Source organism: Penicillium soppii, assembly GCF_028829465.1.
Source record: "Penicillium soppii strain IBT 18220 chromosome Unknown utg000001l, whole genome shotgun sequence".
NCBI lineage: Eukaryota > Fungi > Ascomycota > Eurotiomycetes > Eurotiales > Aspergillaceae > Penicillium > Penicillium soppii.
In genome coordinates this window covers 623,090-636,378 of record NW_026643231.1, presented here as the reverse complement: position 1 = coordinate 636,378, position 13,289 = coordinate 623,090, and the positions used below count along the sequence as shown (strand labels likewise).

Genomic DNA, 13,289 nt, shown 5'->3' with positions numbered 1-13,289 from the left:
ATCGATGACAGCATTGGTACATGCACACAGGTCAAATACCAAAATCAAAGAGGCGCGGGCAGCGATAGAAAAACGCTCAGGCCTTGAAAGAACGAGCTCTCTTTGGACCGATAGCGATTCTACCAACTAATGAAAACTCAGCCACAGTTGATTATCCTGGAGGGAGCCCAGGTTTTAGCCCCTTCTTCATGTAAGCCCGTTTCGAAGACATGCGTCCATCCAGTGAGATCTTGATGATACTATGTATGGACCTGGTGCCTGCGCCACGAGTCAAGCCTCTCTTGTATGCCAATCATAACTCTGCATAAGCTGGGTTCTGGCAGAAGAAAATTCTGTCTCAAGGCACCCAGGTATGTCGCCATGAACCTATCGCCCTGGGAGACTATCTGGACAGAATAAATAAGCTTGTCGCACCCGTCATTTCCCCGCCATTTTTGTAGCCTGCTTTAGTCCCTTTATATTTCCTATGAGACACTGTACCGTTTTTCCCGCTATTGCGACCCACGATCTATACAATGACGGGGTCCTTTGAAGACGATCGCTTGGGCCACCTCTCCCAAGAAATCGATCAGTGGGATCCAGATTTGGATCTTTTTTATTATCTCGCCAATCAGGACTCTCCTGTTGATGAGGTATCTCAACATGATTACCACCAGCAAGCACCGTCGCCTACCATCTCTGCAATTACTGCAGCTCCAGCCCCACCCACACCATCTTCCTTCGATCCCTTCCCTGATACGACCGATGATTCATACGACAATCTCTCCTCAGTGGGCGATGATGCTATTTCTGAGATCCCGGCAACCGACCTCCCCAGTGGACTATCTGACGTGACCTCTCCAATGATGTCTACCACGGAAGAAGAACATGAATCGACCGCCGGTCAAGAGGGTAAAACCCAGTGGCCTACATCGCATGGGAAAGTCTCCATGGGCGTCAAGTATGCTTTGCTATCATAAGTTTTCTTCACCCGATTTTCTCTTGGAGACTTCTTTCTAACATTTTCTTCTTCCTTTGTCTAGCCGCATTGGCTCAAATACATTGAAGTGCAGGTGGGAAGGTTGCAACTATTCCGGTGAATTTTCAGGAATAGCAGCCCTGCTGCGACACATCAAGACAAAGCATGTCTGCCCTGGCCTGTTCGAATGCACCGAGGAAGACTGTCAGAGATCTTTCAACCGAAAGGATAACTTGGTCGCGCATATGCGGAACGTGCATCGCGGAACACTTTGATCTTTTGTCTGAAATCTGTTGTCTTCTGTAAAAAAAAAACTTGGTGTTAACTGCTGATCGCCGATTGGCTTTGAAAATATTCCCCCAAAAGTTGCTTATATTTCCATGTTTTCTGATTATGCAAAACTTGTCAAAGGTGTTCTTCAGAAAAGAATCGAAGTGAATGAAATGCTATATTTGTTTCTGACTCGGGTATCGGTAACTAATCTCGTTTAGAGAGTCTGGCGACACTAAGAAATCACTTGGTTTTCATTTTTATATGAAATGTATGTATGTGTCTCTTTCTATAGGTCTTTTCTTATGTTTTCCTTTGCACAACTTGGAGTTCCTCTCCAATACTTTAAAACCCTGGGTATACAGCGGCTATGTATCTACCCAAAGATCGCATTGAACCTAATGTGTAATGAAACGATGAGATATGTTCAATAAAAACGACGTACATGGCGAGAAGCATGCTGAGTCAATTCTGAGCTGGCGTCATAGAAACAAGAGTTCCGTTAGCGTTCGACATTGTCAATTGATATTCCTCGATCCAAGGGCTTGAGTCCCTATTCTCAATTCTCTCAAACTCCTGCATGATTCGAACAGTCGTATATCCAGCTTCAGTGAGTGCGAATTGCTGTCCAATGCAAATGCGGGGGCCGCCATTGAAGGGGAGATATGCCCATCCCGGTCTCAAATTTTCCCACCTCTCTGGTCGATACTCGTCGGCATCGGCCCCGTATATTTCAGTATCGCGTTGCATTGTGTATATATTGTAAATCACCTCATCGCCTTTCGGTACGAAGACAGGAGATTTTCCGTCTGGACCACCGCCCACCGGAAGAAATGTGTCTTTGAGAGCACATCGCAGATTAAAGGGAACGATGGGATACAGGCGCAGAGCTGAAACATATTTAGCGTGTTTCAAATCCAAGCAGAGCCTATGGCTTACACTCGTTAAAGATCCATGACATGTATGTCATCGCTCTCAGCTCTTCGAACGATGGCTTTCGTCCATCCAGGGCAAGGACTTCGGCTCGAAGCCTTTTCCATATATCAGGTCTTCTTGCCAACATGAAGAATGTAGTACCCAATAGGTTGGCCGTTGTATCACGACCGGCCAATAGAATGCTCAACAGCTGGTCTGTAATCTCCTTCTTGTCGAGCGTTTGCTTTGATAGCTCGTAGGCAAATATGTATTGATTGTCAGTCAGCTTTTTAATCTCCGGGTCGACCTTTTCACCCTTGTTGACTGCAATGCGGTAATCAATGGCTTTCTGAACAAATCTTCCAACAAAATCCCGCACCTCAATGGTTGCTTTTGTGTATTCCTTGTTCCGATAGAATTTCATCAAAGGACCAAGTCTAAAACGGATCGCAGTTCCTTCCTGGGCGACGTTAAAATTTTTGGCAAATGATGCGGCTTCGGCGGACGTTTCCTCCCGGAGTGAGTGAACAGACTCCCCAAACAAGAACTCGCTGGCTGTATCAAGAGTCTTGAATGAGTTAGTGAGATATATGGAGAAAACATCAAAGACTACAATTACCTGTCTGAAAAATAAGTCTTGCAACTGAACAGTTGACCCATCCCGGGGGATGAGCCTCAAAAGAGCCGCAACGTGGCTTTCATATATTTTCGTATCTGTGATCTGGGCGCGCGAGAAGTTGGGGCGAAGAAGAGCGCGGGAATGCTCCCACTTGCTCCCATCGACAGTGAAAATTCCCTCGCCAAAGACCGGACGTACGGCAGCCTTTCGTATTTCGCCTAATCCAAAGTCTTTGAATTTCAGTGCAAGGACTGCCTGAATATTTCTCGGCTCAACCGTGAAGATAACGTTTCGAGTGGCCAGTCTCGCTTTGAATGTATCGCCGTAGCTTCGATGCCAGCTGCGAACAAGTTCCACGAAATTGTGTTCTCGGCCAGCATTGACCATCTCGAGGATCATCCCGATGCCGAACAACCCGTGAGAGACTGAGTGAACAGGTGCCTGGCAGCCATGTCGTCGAGAGAATTTCCATCCTTGCAGTTTGTCAGATATATTCTGCTAAAGGTATTAAGGGGTTGCCATACTTTGGAAGCCTTGGATGGCCTTGAGCACTGAGAATATAAAGATAACAACCCCGGCTATGAGGCCGTAAAATGAATCCTGAATCAAGCTGAAAGGTAGAGGTGCCATAATGTGAAGACAAGCCCGACTGTGTCTCTTTTATAAAGTTGGGTGTGTTGGACCAAACAACCGGGTGAGAAGCATTGGTATTTGTACTGGCCCTGCCGTACTTTGGCCACCCAGTCATAGGAATGGCATTGTAAACCATGTTCAGTGTCGACTCGCGGGGTAGACTTGTGAATGACCGAGTGGGTAATCGTCCAGCTCCAGGTGCAATCAATGTTCGGCGATTGACCGCGAAGGACCTTATTGGACTATGACCACCGGACTTGTGTTCCATTTCCGGCCTAGACTGCAGACCATGACAGCTCGCTTCGGGAACTTTTTAAACATCTCATTCTTCTCACTATTTTGACGTCAGTACATAGGTGGAGGCGTTTAGATTATAAGCAAAGTAGGTTCAAGCAATACGTACAAATTAGGTCCAATAAGTTAAGGTGCACGGAGCGGACCGTTGATCTAACTATAGTAGCGATCGGCGCAGATATTCTCCGGCTCCCTAATTCGCTACTATTATTATAGGCAATCATTGGTGGTGTGGTGTGAAAGTTTGATAAATGTTGACATTTTGGCTAAACTAGGACATGAGGAGATTGTGATTGATGTGAACCATGCATATTATGCCTGACAGTTCACAAAGATCAGCGTGTCTAGTCCTTTACAGCGAAAAACTACCGTAAAGTAAAGAGGGGAAATAGAGGATCTTCAAGTGTGACATGCAGAAAAACAAGGGAACGTGCCCGTAGAAACCAATGATAGAACAAATAACCTACCGCGGGGTTGGTGAGTGCATCATAGAAAGGAAAAAAAGCAACTAAGATATCAAACGAAAAAGGTGCGAAACAGCTATTTTAAATGAGGCTACGGGAAGGGGTATTGGAGAAAAGTGATTCTATTGCGAAAGAAGAGAGGAAACCATCCATCGCGGACTAAATAGGGTGGTGGGGTATGATAAGATAGAGTCAGTCCTGGCGTAATCGTGGAGCGAAACCCCAGGTGAGCATAAGTCTTACAGCATTCCCAATATTACGACGCCGCAACAGGGGTTTGTGTTGTAGTCCCAACTTCTGGGACTATCAGCTGCTTTTCGGTGGGTTCATTTTTGGGCTTTGCAGCGGGGTAGAAATCAACTGTTCCATCACCTTTGATAACCCCAGTACGGTCGAGCACCGTACGCGCACGCACATATGGATCAAGATCCCAGTAATTTCTGCGAAGTTCTTCAATCACTTCGTTTCTTCTAGGTAGAGATTTCGTCTTCGAATCTACGATCCACTCGGCAGTAAGAGTGAAAAGCTCATCACCTAGCTTCTCTCTCTTTGCAAGAATGTCGTCACGAGTCGCTATATCGTTTAATTTTGCGTTTTCATTCGGAGCAGGTTCGATGTATTCGTACTCCCAGTCTTCCTCGCCACCGAGCTCCTTCAGAATCTGTTCTCGGGGAATAATTTCCTCAAGAGCTTTGGCGCTACTGATGAAGTGGACTTTTGCGGCGACAACTGGATCAAGGCTCCCTTGGACAAGTCTCCACAAACCAGCAAAGATCAATGGCGCATTGTAGAATATCATGGCTCCGAGAGATTCGGGGTAATACTCTTGGAAGGCGTGGAGGATGAAACTGATCGCAGCGAGTTCCCAGTTGCCAAGTGCAAATGATGTCAGATCAAAAACTATCGCCATGGTCTCTACAGGAGGAACCTGAAGAAGGCGTACAGTTTCAATACACTGGACAATATAGTCATTGAGTGCTTTTTGAGTTTGAGCACTTGGGTCGTGTTTTCGCACTCGAACAATACCGATGGGCCGATTCCATCTATCACACCCATGAAAGTGTCCTTTTCCCGAGGTGGCCTGGAGAATGAAGCCCTCGCCATACTTCTTTTCTGGCGAATCTCCATCTTGTTGCGATTTATCCACCGCATGTGCTTCTCCTTTGAGTAGCACTTCTTCGTCAACTTTGTACTCATTAACTCGCCAGTTGAGAGCCGCGACCAACTTAATCCATGCCTTGGGCAGGTTCCATTTCACGGCTCGGAGGAAGCGGAGAAGAAGCGCATCGGGGTGGTCTTGTTTGAGGAGAGTCAAAAGCGCACTACGGAGCTTATCGCCGGGAAGCTTCAACATCAGTGACTGGATAGTTTTGAGTTCGGCTGGACCCGCATCCAGGCTATTCAGGGTGGTAAGCAGATTGGAGGGAATGGCGGAAGTCTCCTCTTCCGACAATTTTGGTTCTAGGGCCCGGCCCAGGGAGAAGAATCTTCGGTGCCCTTTTGCCGAGTCGTTGGACTTGACTTTCTCGGCGGCTTCCTCGGGGGTTGCGGTATTCGCATTCCATGATTGCATCAAGATTCTCCAGAATGCGCGCAATTTTTGCCCCTCAGACTCGGTGAGGCTCCCCACATAGCCAGATTTGGGAGAAATAGATGCCATAGCAAGATGTGGCCAGAGGCGTTTGAATAAGAGGCGAGGAGAGTAACCAACAAGTCGACAGATCCTCTCGGAAGTAAGATTCCCAGATATGAAATCCTATGGATCAGGAAACAGTCTCAGCATGATGACAAATTGTGATGGCTCTAAATCTATGTTGGCACCAACATGCCTTTGCGTTAGTGCCGCAGGAGATTATGCCGTCTTTGGAGGCTGGGGAGCTGAAAGAGGAGGGGTAATGCATTTCGGCCTAGCTGAAAGGGCGCTTATGGTCTGAACTAGCCTGTCAGTAAATAAAATATAAAAATAAACTCAAATAAAACCATCGCAAATTATGAGAATGCAAATCAAGTATCGATTGAGACGCAAAACTATAGCGCCCAGTGTCTTTTCGACTGAGGTATCGGCGTTCAAGCCATGCAGAGGACCTAGGGCCGCTGTGGGAAGAACCTTGGAACGTGGTACAACGCAAAAGAGGAGAAAATTTTCTTTCGCTCGAGTGCCACCAGGGCATGCATGCATATCTGAGTGTTTTTCAGCTCTTTAGTACTAGATTTTCACGGTCCAGCCCTGGAGTGCATTCTACACGGAGACTGTTTCCACTTCCCCTTCAGTTCCCATCTACATTTCCCGGAGCCTAACAATTTATAGACTCATTTGTTACACTATGTTCATGAATAAATCCAGATCACTTCAAACGAGCGATCGTGAGTATCCTGCCTGGAACTCAAGAATAAAAGAGGGGAGAGTCTGTGTTTACCATAATTACATGTCAAGTGTCGAATCCTGAAGTCCAGCATTCGGATACTATATCTCCATGCTTTTTCATCAACTCCCGAAGAGCCAGCACAGAGGTTTGTGATCCGCCAATGGTCACATCAAGCGACATGAGACCTTTCATCAAAATGTCTATTTGACGATCCCAAATCCCATCCGGTATGAGAACTTGCCCATCGGCCGGTGTTAGACCACTTTGATTTGTCCAGGGAAGACATAGATTGATCACACTTTCAATCGCTTTTTGAAGGGCAGTGACAGCCAGGCTTGGGGTGACATGGTAGGCTGTTATTGGGACTTCAGCGCCAAAGCCGTTCTGGAGGTTAAAAGCCTCCTCGGCGGGTAGATGGAGGACGCGTTCAACTGCTTGTGCGACACAGGAGACCGCGTCTTGTTGGAATTTACGGATAATTGGCCCAGTCTGTAGCGCGATGGAGTCGTCGAGATCTTTGATCGCACTTTGGAACACATCGACCAAAAGGAAAATGCCAAGGTTCCAAAACATCACATGGGATACTATATCATCACTGGTTAGTATGCTTGAGAAACAGAGCCAGCTCAGGATCGTAGGGCAACGGATGAAGCTCACCAATGGATATTCTGGGACACGTAGAAAGACAGCTGAAATTATTGATGCAATGTAGGATGAAGGCCTGATATGTTTCATTAAATTCGTTGATAGCGGCCACGGCTAAGTTGATTGCTTCAATGGTGGACAGGGACTGTTGGTTGTCAGTACCTTGCGGCTGATTAGCGCTTGTCTTGATCTTGATTATCTGTCTCCAGATACACATTGTCTCTGCACTAGCTTTCCGACAGATCGCTTGGACATTCATATTAAGCTCGACGATATTGCGACAAGTTGCCCAGACCGCCATGGCCTCTTTGTTGGGAACAGCTGTGGGGATTTAGTGGTGCAATAAAACATTGAGAATTCCAAACGCGACTACTCACCCTTTGAAGGACCCCATTGATCTGGTAGTTTGGACTTGTGATTCATTGATAGTGCTGCTCCTGTATCACGGATATATCCAGCCCATCGAATGATATTCAAACTCGTTTCCGCGAGGGATCCATAGATGGAGGATGGACCAAGGTTGGCACAATAACTAGTGACAAGTCGATCCAAATGAGCCAATTTTTGTAAACCAGTATCGAGCAAACCAGTCGGCAAGAAACCTTCGTTTTCAACTATCTTCATCGGCGTGACAATGCCAACGAATGTAATTGTTGCGAGAATGACTCGAAATGATCGAACATTGTGCGCATCATTTAAAAGAGATCGCGCCCGAACCCAAGCATCAACAAAAGAATCCAAGGTGTTTTCATTCCCACTTTGCCTGGTATCTTGATTCAGGAAAGGACCCCCGGAAAGGAATGTCGGTTCAGCCGTAGAAGGTGTACTTGGAAGCCATTGCATGGAAAAGACTCGCAGTACTGCCTTCAAAACTTCATCCGATTTCTTCCGTGCGGTCAAGCCCAGCCGATTACCATATAGATCGGCAAAATGATCAAGAAAACGAACACTCCCTAGCAGAGAAATCTCTTGTCCAAATTCATCATGTGCTGGGATTAAAATACCATGGCTGGACGAGGTGGCTTGTGGATCCACATTAGATATGGCAGGAACCGATCCAATTGAGCTACCAGACTCGCTGTCTCCTATCCGGTAGCGATTCCTAGATGCATAGAGATTGCAATCATAATCCAGGAATCTCGAGCAGCTAGCCGTCGCTATCGCTTCATAAATTCTTGTCAGGCGATCACCGAGAATCTTGACGTCTATTCCACTGTTCAACAAGTGGATGGGGCTGTTGAATGAAAGTCCAATTTTCGGAAAAAAGTGGGATGAGCCGCTCGTGTTAATTATGGGAAAGCCAGTTGATTGAAGCGTGAGTTGAGTCTCTGGGCCGTCATTTGCCATGGATGTGCCTTTAGAATGTGGCTCTGAGGACGGAATGGACGGCTCAAGGTTGGTTGCGAACGATGGCGTACCTTCCAAATAACCATCGAAATCAATATTCAGCCAGGATGAGAGAACTTCTTGTTCAGTCAGAAATGTGGCATCAAATGCATTGCTTGGGCTATCAGCGGCTCCGATAATTGTTCTGTCATAGTCGCTCAACCAAGTCCGTTGGGCTGATCCGTCTGGGTGATTGTTCTGACGCTTCTGTCTTTTGTTTGACACAGATGTTGACTGATACTCAGCAAATTCGAATGTACACTGGTGTCCTAGCCGTTTGCAATTTGTGCAAACCTTGCTAGAAACTCCGTCTACACTGGGTGACACAGTGCATCGTCGTTTTGACCGTCTGCATCGATCACAACTCGTGTTCTGACGGCGCTGTCGCTTGACTAACTCGACTTTGGATTTCAGCGCCTTTGGAGAATTGGCATCTCCCGGCATTCCGCATTTACATGATGATACAACAAGTTATGGAAGTGTGGATAGGCTTATTCCGTATATCGGCGATATAGTTTATCCGTTCCGTACAAGAAATAACTGCCTAAAAGTTCAGGCATAAATTAAATTTCCATTTGTAAGAGAGGCGATCCGCCTCGTCGCAACACATCGTCACCCATATATTTACACCTCCAGAATGCAGCTGATTTCAGCGCAAAATCTTTCATAATCGAAGCCACAGTTTTCTAGCTAAACCTTCTCTCCAGCTGCCCTTCGAACACAGTCGACAATGAACCCCGGGTTACTCATGAATGGAGAGTGACCCTCATCGCATTCTTCCACGTCGAAGCAACCTCCGCCTTGCGCGATCATTCTTCGCTGGAACGGCAATCGCAATGCGTTGTCATTCTTGCACACAATGTAGGTACTCGGAATCTCACGGTATGCGGTGTACGTCACAGGAACGGACAACGGACCCGGTGGGAATGAGCCCAACAGTCCCACCGCTCTTTCGATGTCCTTGGGATCACATCGGTTATAGAAGACGAGGTGTATATTTTCCTTGGGTAGCACAATGGCTCCATCCTGTTAATCATTAGTCTGAGCATTTGCTTGAGACAGAGTCCTTGCATACCGCGTTGAATTGCAGTTCTCCGTGCTTGGCCACCATTTCCTGGCGTTGACGTTCCATTTCCTCCTCTTCCGGAGTCTGGGGGATCAATTGACCAATGTGGGTCTGACCTCCGGGTAAGGCCATCGCGCACATGTAAACGAGCTTGATAATGCCCCCCCCTCAAACCCTGGGCCGCTCGCCCTTTCTTTCCGAGCCCCTTCGCAGCCTCGGACATAGCGATACCTCCGAATGAATGGGCTAGCACGATGACGTCCTTACCAGCATCTAATCTTTCCATGATAGCTTCGCGGACTGCTTGTGCGTCTTGCTCCCAGCTGGCAAGGGGCGGATTGGAGTCAACCGAAGGCAAGGTGACACCAACCGCATCGTAGTTGACTTTCGCGAGCTCATCAATGAGACCTTGAAAATGGGCGGGTCTATGCCATGCGCCTGGCACAATGACGATGGAAGGGTTTGACATGATGAAGTTTGGTATGTTGGGAAATAGTAAGAAAGATAGCATTGATTTGAATGAGTGATGACAATAGGCACGAACAAATTTATATGAATAACTCCCCTGCGGCTCCTGTATAGAATACTGTCGACTTGATCGGAGCCGCCTCAAAGTGGAACTGCATCGGAGCCGCGCCCGAGTATGACATGATTGGTTCAATCGGATCCGATGCTCCACCCATCTCGTGGCAGTCGTAGTTTAGTTGAATCATCGCTCTTGATCATGGTATAGGCCCAATCTTTGATGTCTGAAAAAGAAAGCAAAATTGTTACAATCTCATCTATATAATTAAGGCTGATTTTCAACCCTCATTCCGGGTACCTAAGCAATGGGTGGTTGACAAAACCTACATAATATACGAGAGATCACGGTACGGCACGCCACGTATACTTTTTTGTTTGCTTTTACAACATGACTTAGGCATCTTTTCTGGTAAAGACTTCACAGAAGCCAGTAAATATGGCGTAACGGAATATTTATACAGGGAAAAAGACAGGTTTACAGCTTCTACCCGGAATATAAGGTGCAATGATCTGCTTCGAATTCAATGTTAGGCCTCATTTTCGAATATGTCATAAGTCCATTTGGTGTAGCTCCCTAGCTGCACCTACGCATTGTTCAAAGTCGACCCTTTGCCCTCCATATACTTTCTTATAAATTACTTCGTCCCATATTTGCGAGACCCATTGTTTTTCTTTGATAGTGATACCATGAAGTCTATACGTGCCATTTGGGTCTCATTGGTTCAACAATTGTGTCGGCGGCTCCTACATTAAACCTGGGCATCAGCAGTGCTGATGGCGATAGTGGCTGCTCAGTGTGAGACTCCCTCTGACATTGTAAACTTGTAATGTATCTTACTCAGGATGAAATCTATAGTGTACCCAACTGGTTGGATTTGGCGTATTGCAGATGCCTCAACGGTGAGAAGCGAACTTCTGATTTCCTAGGGCTTTTGAGTAACTGGCAATGCTGTTCAAGATTGGTGCTAGCACTTTGCAAGAGAATTTTTACTGGTTCACTAAAGACACAAATGACTGTAATCCTCCTTGGGGATGTATTGGACCCAACGAAGGTTCTCCCCCACCTTGGCACGGACACTACCATAACTGAATTCTTGAATCACTGGGTTCTAGCCTGGGATTTGACCATGACCTGGAACCTGAACCAATGAAACAATCATCTTGCAACCATGGTAGCATCTTGTCGGAAAGCAAGGTCAGGCGTGGCTTCTGAAATGTTGGTTGCGAAGATCAAGTCCAACTGCTGTTGAGGTTCTTTGTTGCAATCCAAACAAAGACAGAGCCTGCCAAATATGTTATTGGTTTTTTTCACAACCAAGTCTGTTTCAACATGGACCCAAATCTATCATTCGATTCCTTATTTATCTATTTCGCCAAAGACAGCCAAGAACAACTACATTTTCAATAGTGGTCTCGTTGTGGATCTTGGAGGAATCAAACATGATGTTGCATCCAATGTAAATCACTTGATTATAGGTCTGTTATGATACATATGGCTGAACTTCACGTGGCTCTCTGTACTCGCGTGAAATAATCTTCAGTCCTCGTATTATTCTTGTCAAATTCCAGCAATCATGTCCGATCAGGTCCACGTTGTCACGCGAGCCACACTGAACTGCGCCAATGAAGCAATAGTAACCGCACTTGAGTCTCCATTCAGATTAGGTCCGATGGACTATCTCGTGTCTCCCCTGTTGACCATTGAAGTCCTCTTTGTCTACAGAAAGCCTACATCGTCACGGGACTCTGATTTCATTCCGGTACACAGGCTACAGCAAGCAGTATCTCACCTCCTCGATGACTATCCACAGTTGACCGGTCGACTACAAGCAAACTCAATCACTCATGCTGCAGAAATTGTCCGTTTTGGTACTGGAGTTGAGTTTTGGGAGGCACAATGCAAGAGGAAACTCAGAAATATTGCCTCATCAAGTCTGTCAGGCCGGATCATAGTGCCCCACCTTCCTGGAGGGGGAAATTCCCTTCTTCCCATCTTTCATTCGACAGTTGGATCAATATCCTACAATGCCATTCTCGCCATCCAGCACACCCGATTTGGCTGTGGGGGAGTCAGTCTTGGTATTCGAGTCAATCATCAGGTCTGCGACGCCAAAGGTTTTCTCCAGCTCGTACGCGATCTCGCTGAGATATACAGACAACTACGCGACTTTTCTCCTCCAACTCTCATTTTTCCTCCCGAGATCCGCTCACACTTTCGAGGCTTCCACAACCTTTCCCCCAACGGCAAGAGCAAGGCTCGTTCATTCCAGCCTTCAAACTTTTACCTTCAAGGTCATACGGAGAATGCAGCTTTACCTGACTCAGATACCTCCAAAGTTTCAGCCCGCTTGTTGCGCTTCTCTGGCCAAGAACTGGCCGACTTGAAATGCGCTGCAACCGATCCCGACCCGAAAAGCGGCACCTGGGTGTCTACATTTGAGGCTCTCTCAGCATATCTTTATCAGCGAGTTTATCAGGCAAAAATGCAGGTGCTAGAGGCCCGCGGAATCTCTCCCCTCGGGCCCCGATATAAGCCGTTGCGCGGGTTCTGGACAACAATGGACATGCGGGATCCAACCCGTCTGAAACTACCGCCACGTTACTTTCCCAACGCCGTCTACTGCCCTTCAACCTATGCCTCACATGAGAACCTCATGAGAGGCCATCTCTGGTACATTGCAAATATCATCCATTATGCGATTCGATCTGTCGATATGGAGGACGCCAAGAAGGAGTTCGAATGGATTGCCGCGCAGCCTGACCAAAGTCGGGTCAAGTGCAGTAATGACTTTCTCGCAGGGGGATTTGCCGTCAGTCAATGGACCAGGGACAATCCCTATATTGCTGTTGACTTCGAAGTTCGCGAAGACGGTAGACCCGTTCCGCCTTCTTTGGTTTCCCTGCCTTTCCGTGGAAGTTATCTGGTTGATGGTTTGGCAATGATCCTCTCTACCGAGGAGCGACTGCATCGGAGAAAATTCAATGGTGGGACTTCGACTGAATGCGACATCCCATATGCTCTTGATGTCAATCTCGCACTGAATGACCTGGTATGGCCATTCCTCGAGCAGGACTCACAGTTTGTGAAGTACATTTGTTGATAAACGAATGCAAATAAATCATTATGTCAATTTTTTTGGTTAATTAA

General features: G+C 46.8%; 7 protein-coding genes across 7 annotated transcripts; 2 read left to right on the top strand and 5 right to left on the bottom strand.

The window, feature by feature from the left end:
* Positions 1–515: 515 nt before the first annotated feature.
* Positions 516–1,233, top strand: N7529_000231 (Zinc finger C2H2; the record flags this gene model as incomplete). The annotated part of the gene is made up of 2 exons (XM_057235762.1): positions 516–940; positions 1,023–1,233. 2 exons carry the CDS (start codon positions 516–518, stop codon positions 1,231–1,233), a joined length of 636 nt encoding a protein of 211 aa, XP_057102565.1.
* Positions 1,234–1,693: 460 nt separating this feature from the next.
* Positions 1,694–3,392, bottom strand: N7529_000230 (cytochrome P450; the record flags this gene model as incomplete). The annotated part of the gene is made up of 3 exons (XM_057235761.1): positions 1,694–2,118; positions 2,168–3,235; positions 3,287–3,392. 3 exons carry the CDS (start codon positions 3,390–3,392, stop codon positions 1,694–1,696), a joined length of 1,599 nt encoding a protein of 532 aa, XP_057102564.1.
* A 1,017-nt stretch (positions 3,393–4,409) lies between these two features.
* Positions 4,410–5,813, bottom strand: N7529_000229 (CRAL-TRIO domain-containing protein; the record flags this gene model as incomplete). The annotated part of the gene is made up of 1 exon (XM_057235760.1): positions 4,410–5,813. The coding sequence occupies one exon, from the start codon at positions 5,811–5,813 to the stop codon at positions 4,410–4,412; it is 1,404 nt and encodes a 467-aa protein (XP_057102563.1).
* Positions 5,814–6,582: 769 nt separating this feature from the next.
* On the bottom strand, positions 6,583–7,587 carry N7529_000228 (uncharacterized protein; the record flags this gene model as incomplete). The annotated part of the gene is made up of 3 exons (XM_057235759.1): positions 6,583–7,103; positions 7,177–7,485; positions 7,542–7,587. The coding sequence occupies 3 exons, from the start codon at positions 7,585–7,587 to the stop codon at positions 6,583–6,585; spliced, it is 876 nt and encodes a 291-aa protein (XP_057102562.1).
* Positions 7,534–8,994, bottom strand: N7529_000227 (Zn(II)2Cys6 transcription factor domain-containing protein; the record flags this gene model as incomplete). Its single annotated transcript, XM_057235758.1, has 1 exon — positions 7,534–8,994. One exon carries the CDS (start codon positions 8,992–8,994, stop codon positions 7,534–7,536), a length of 1,461 nt encoding a protein of 486 aa, XP_057102561.1.
* Positions 8,995–9,240: 246 nt separating this feature from the next.
* On the bottom strand, positions 9,241–10,085 carry N7529_000226 (alpha/beta hydrolase; the record flags this gene model as incomplete). The annotated part of the gene is made up of 3 exons (XM_057235757.1): positions 9,241–9,576; positions 9,626–9,700; positions 9,756–10,085. The coding sequence occupies 3 exons, from the start codon at positions 10,083–10,085 to the stop codon at positions 9,241–9,243; spliced, it is 741 nt and encodes a 246-aa protein (XP_057102560.1).
* Positions 10,086–11,715: 1,630 nt separating this feature from the next.
* On the top strand, positions 11,716–13,242 carry N7529_000225 (Transferase; the record flags this gene model as incomplete). The annotated part of the gene is made up of 1 exon (XM_057235756.1): positions 11,716–13,242. The coding sequence occupies one exon, from the start codon at positions 11,716–11,718 to the stop codon at positions 13,240–13,242; it is 1,527 nt and encodes a 508-aa protein (XP_057102559.1).
* Positions 13,243–13,289: the final 47 nt, after the last annotated feature.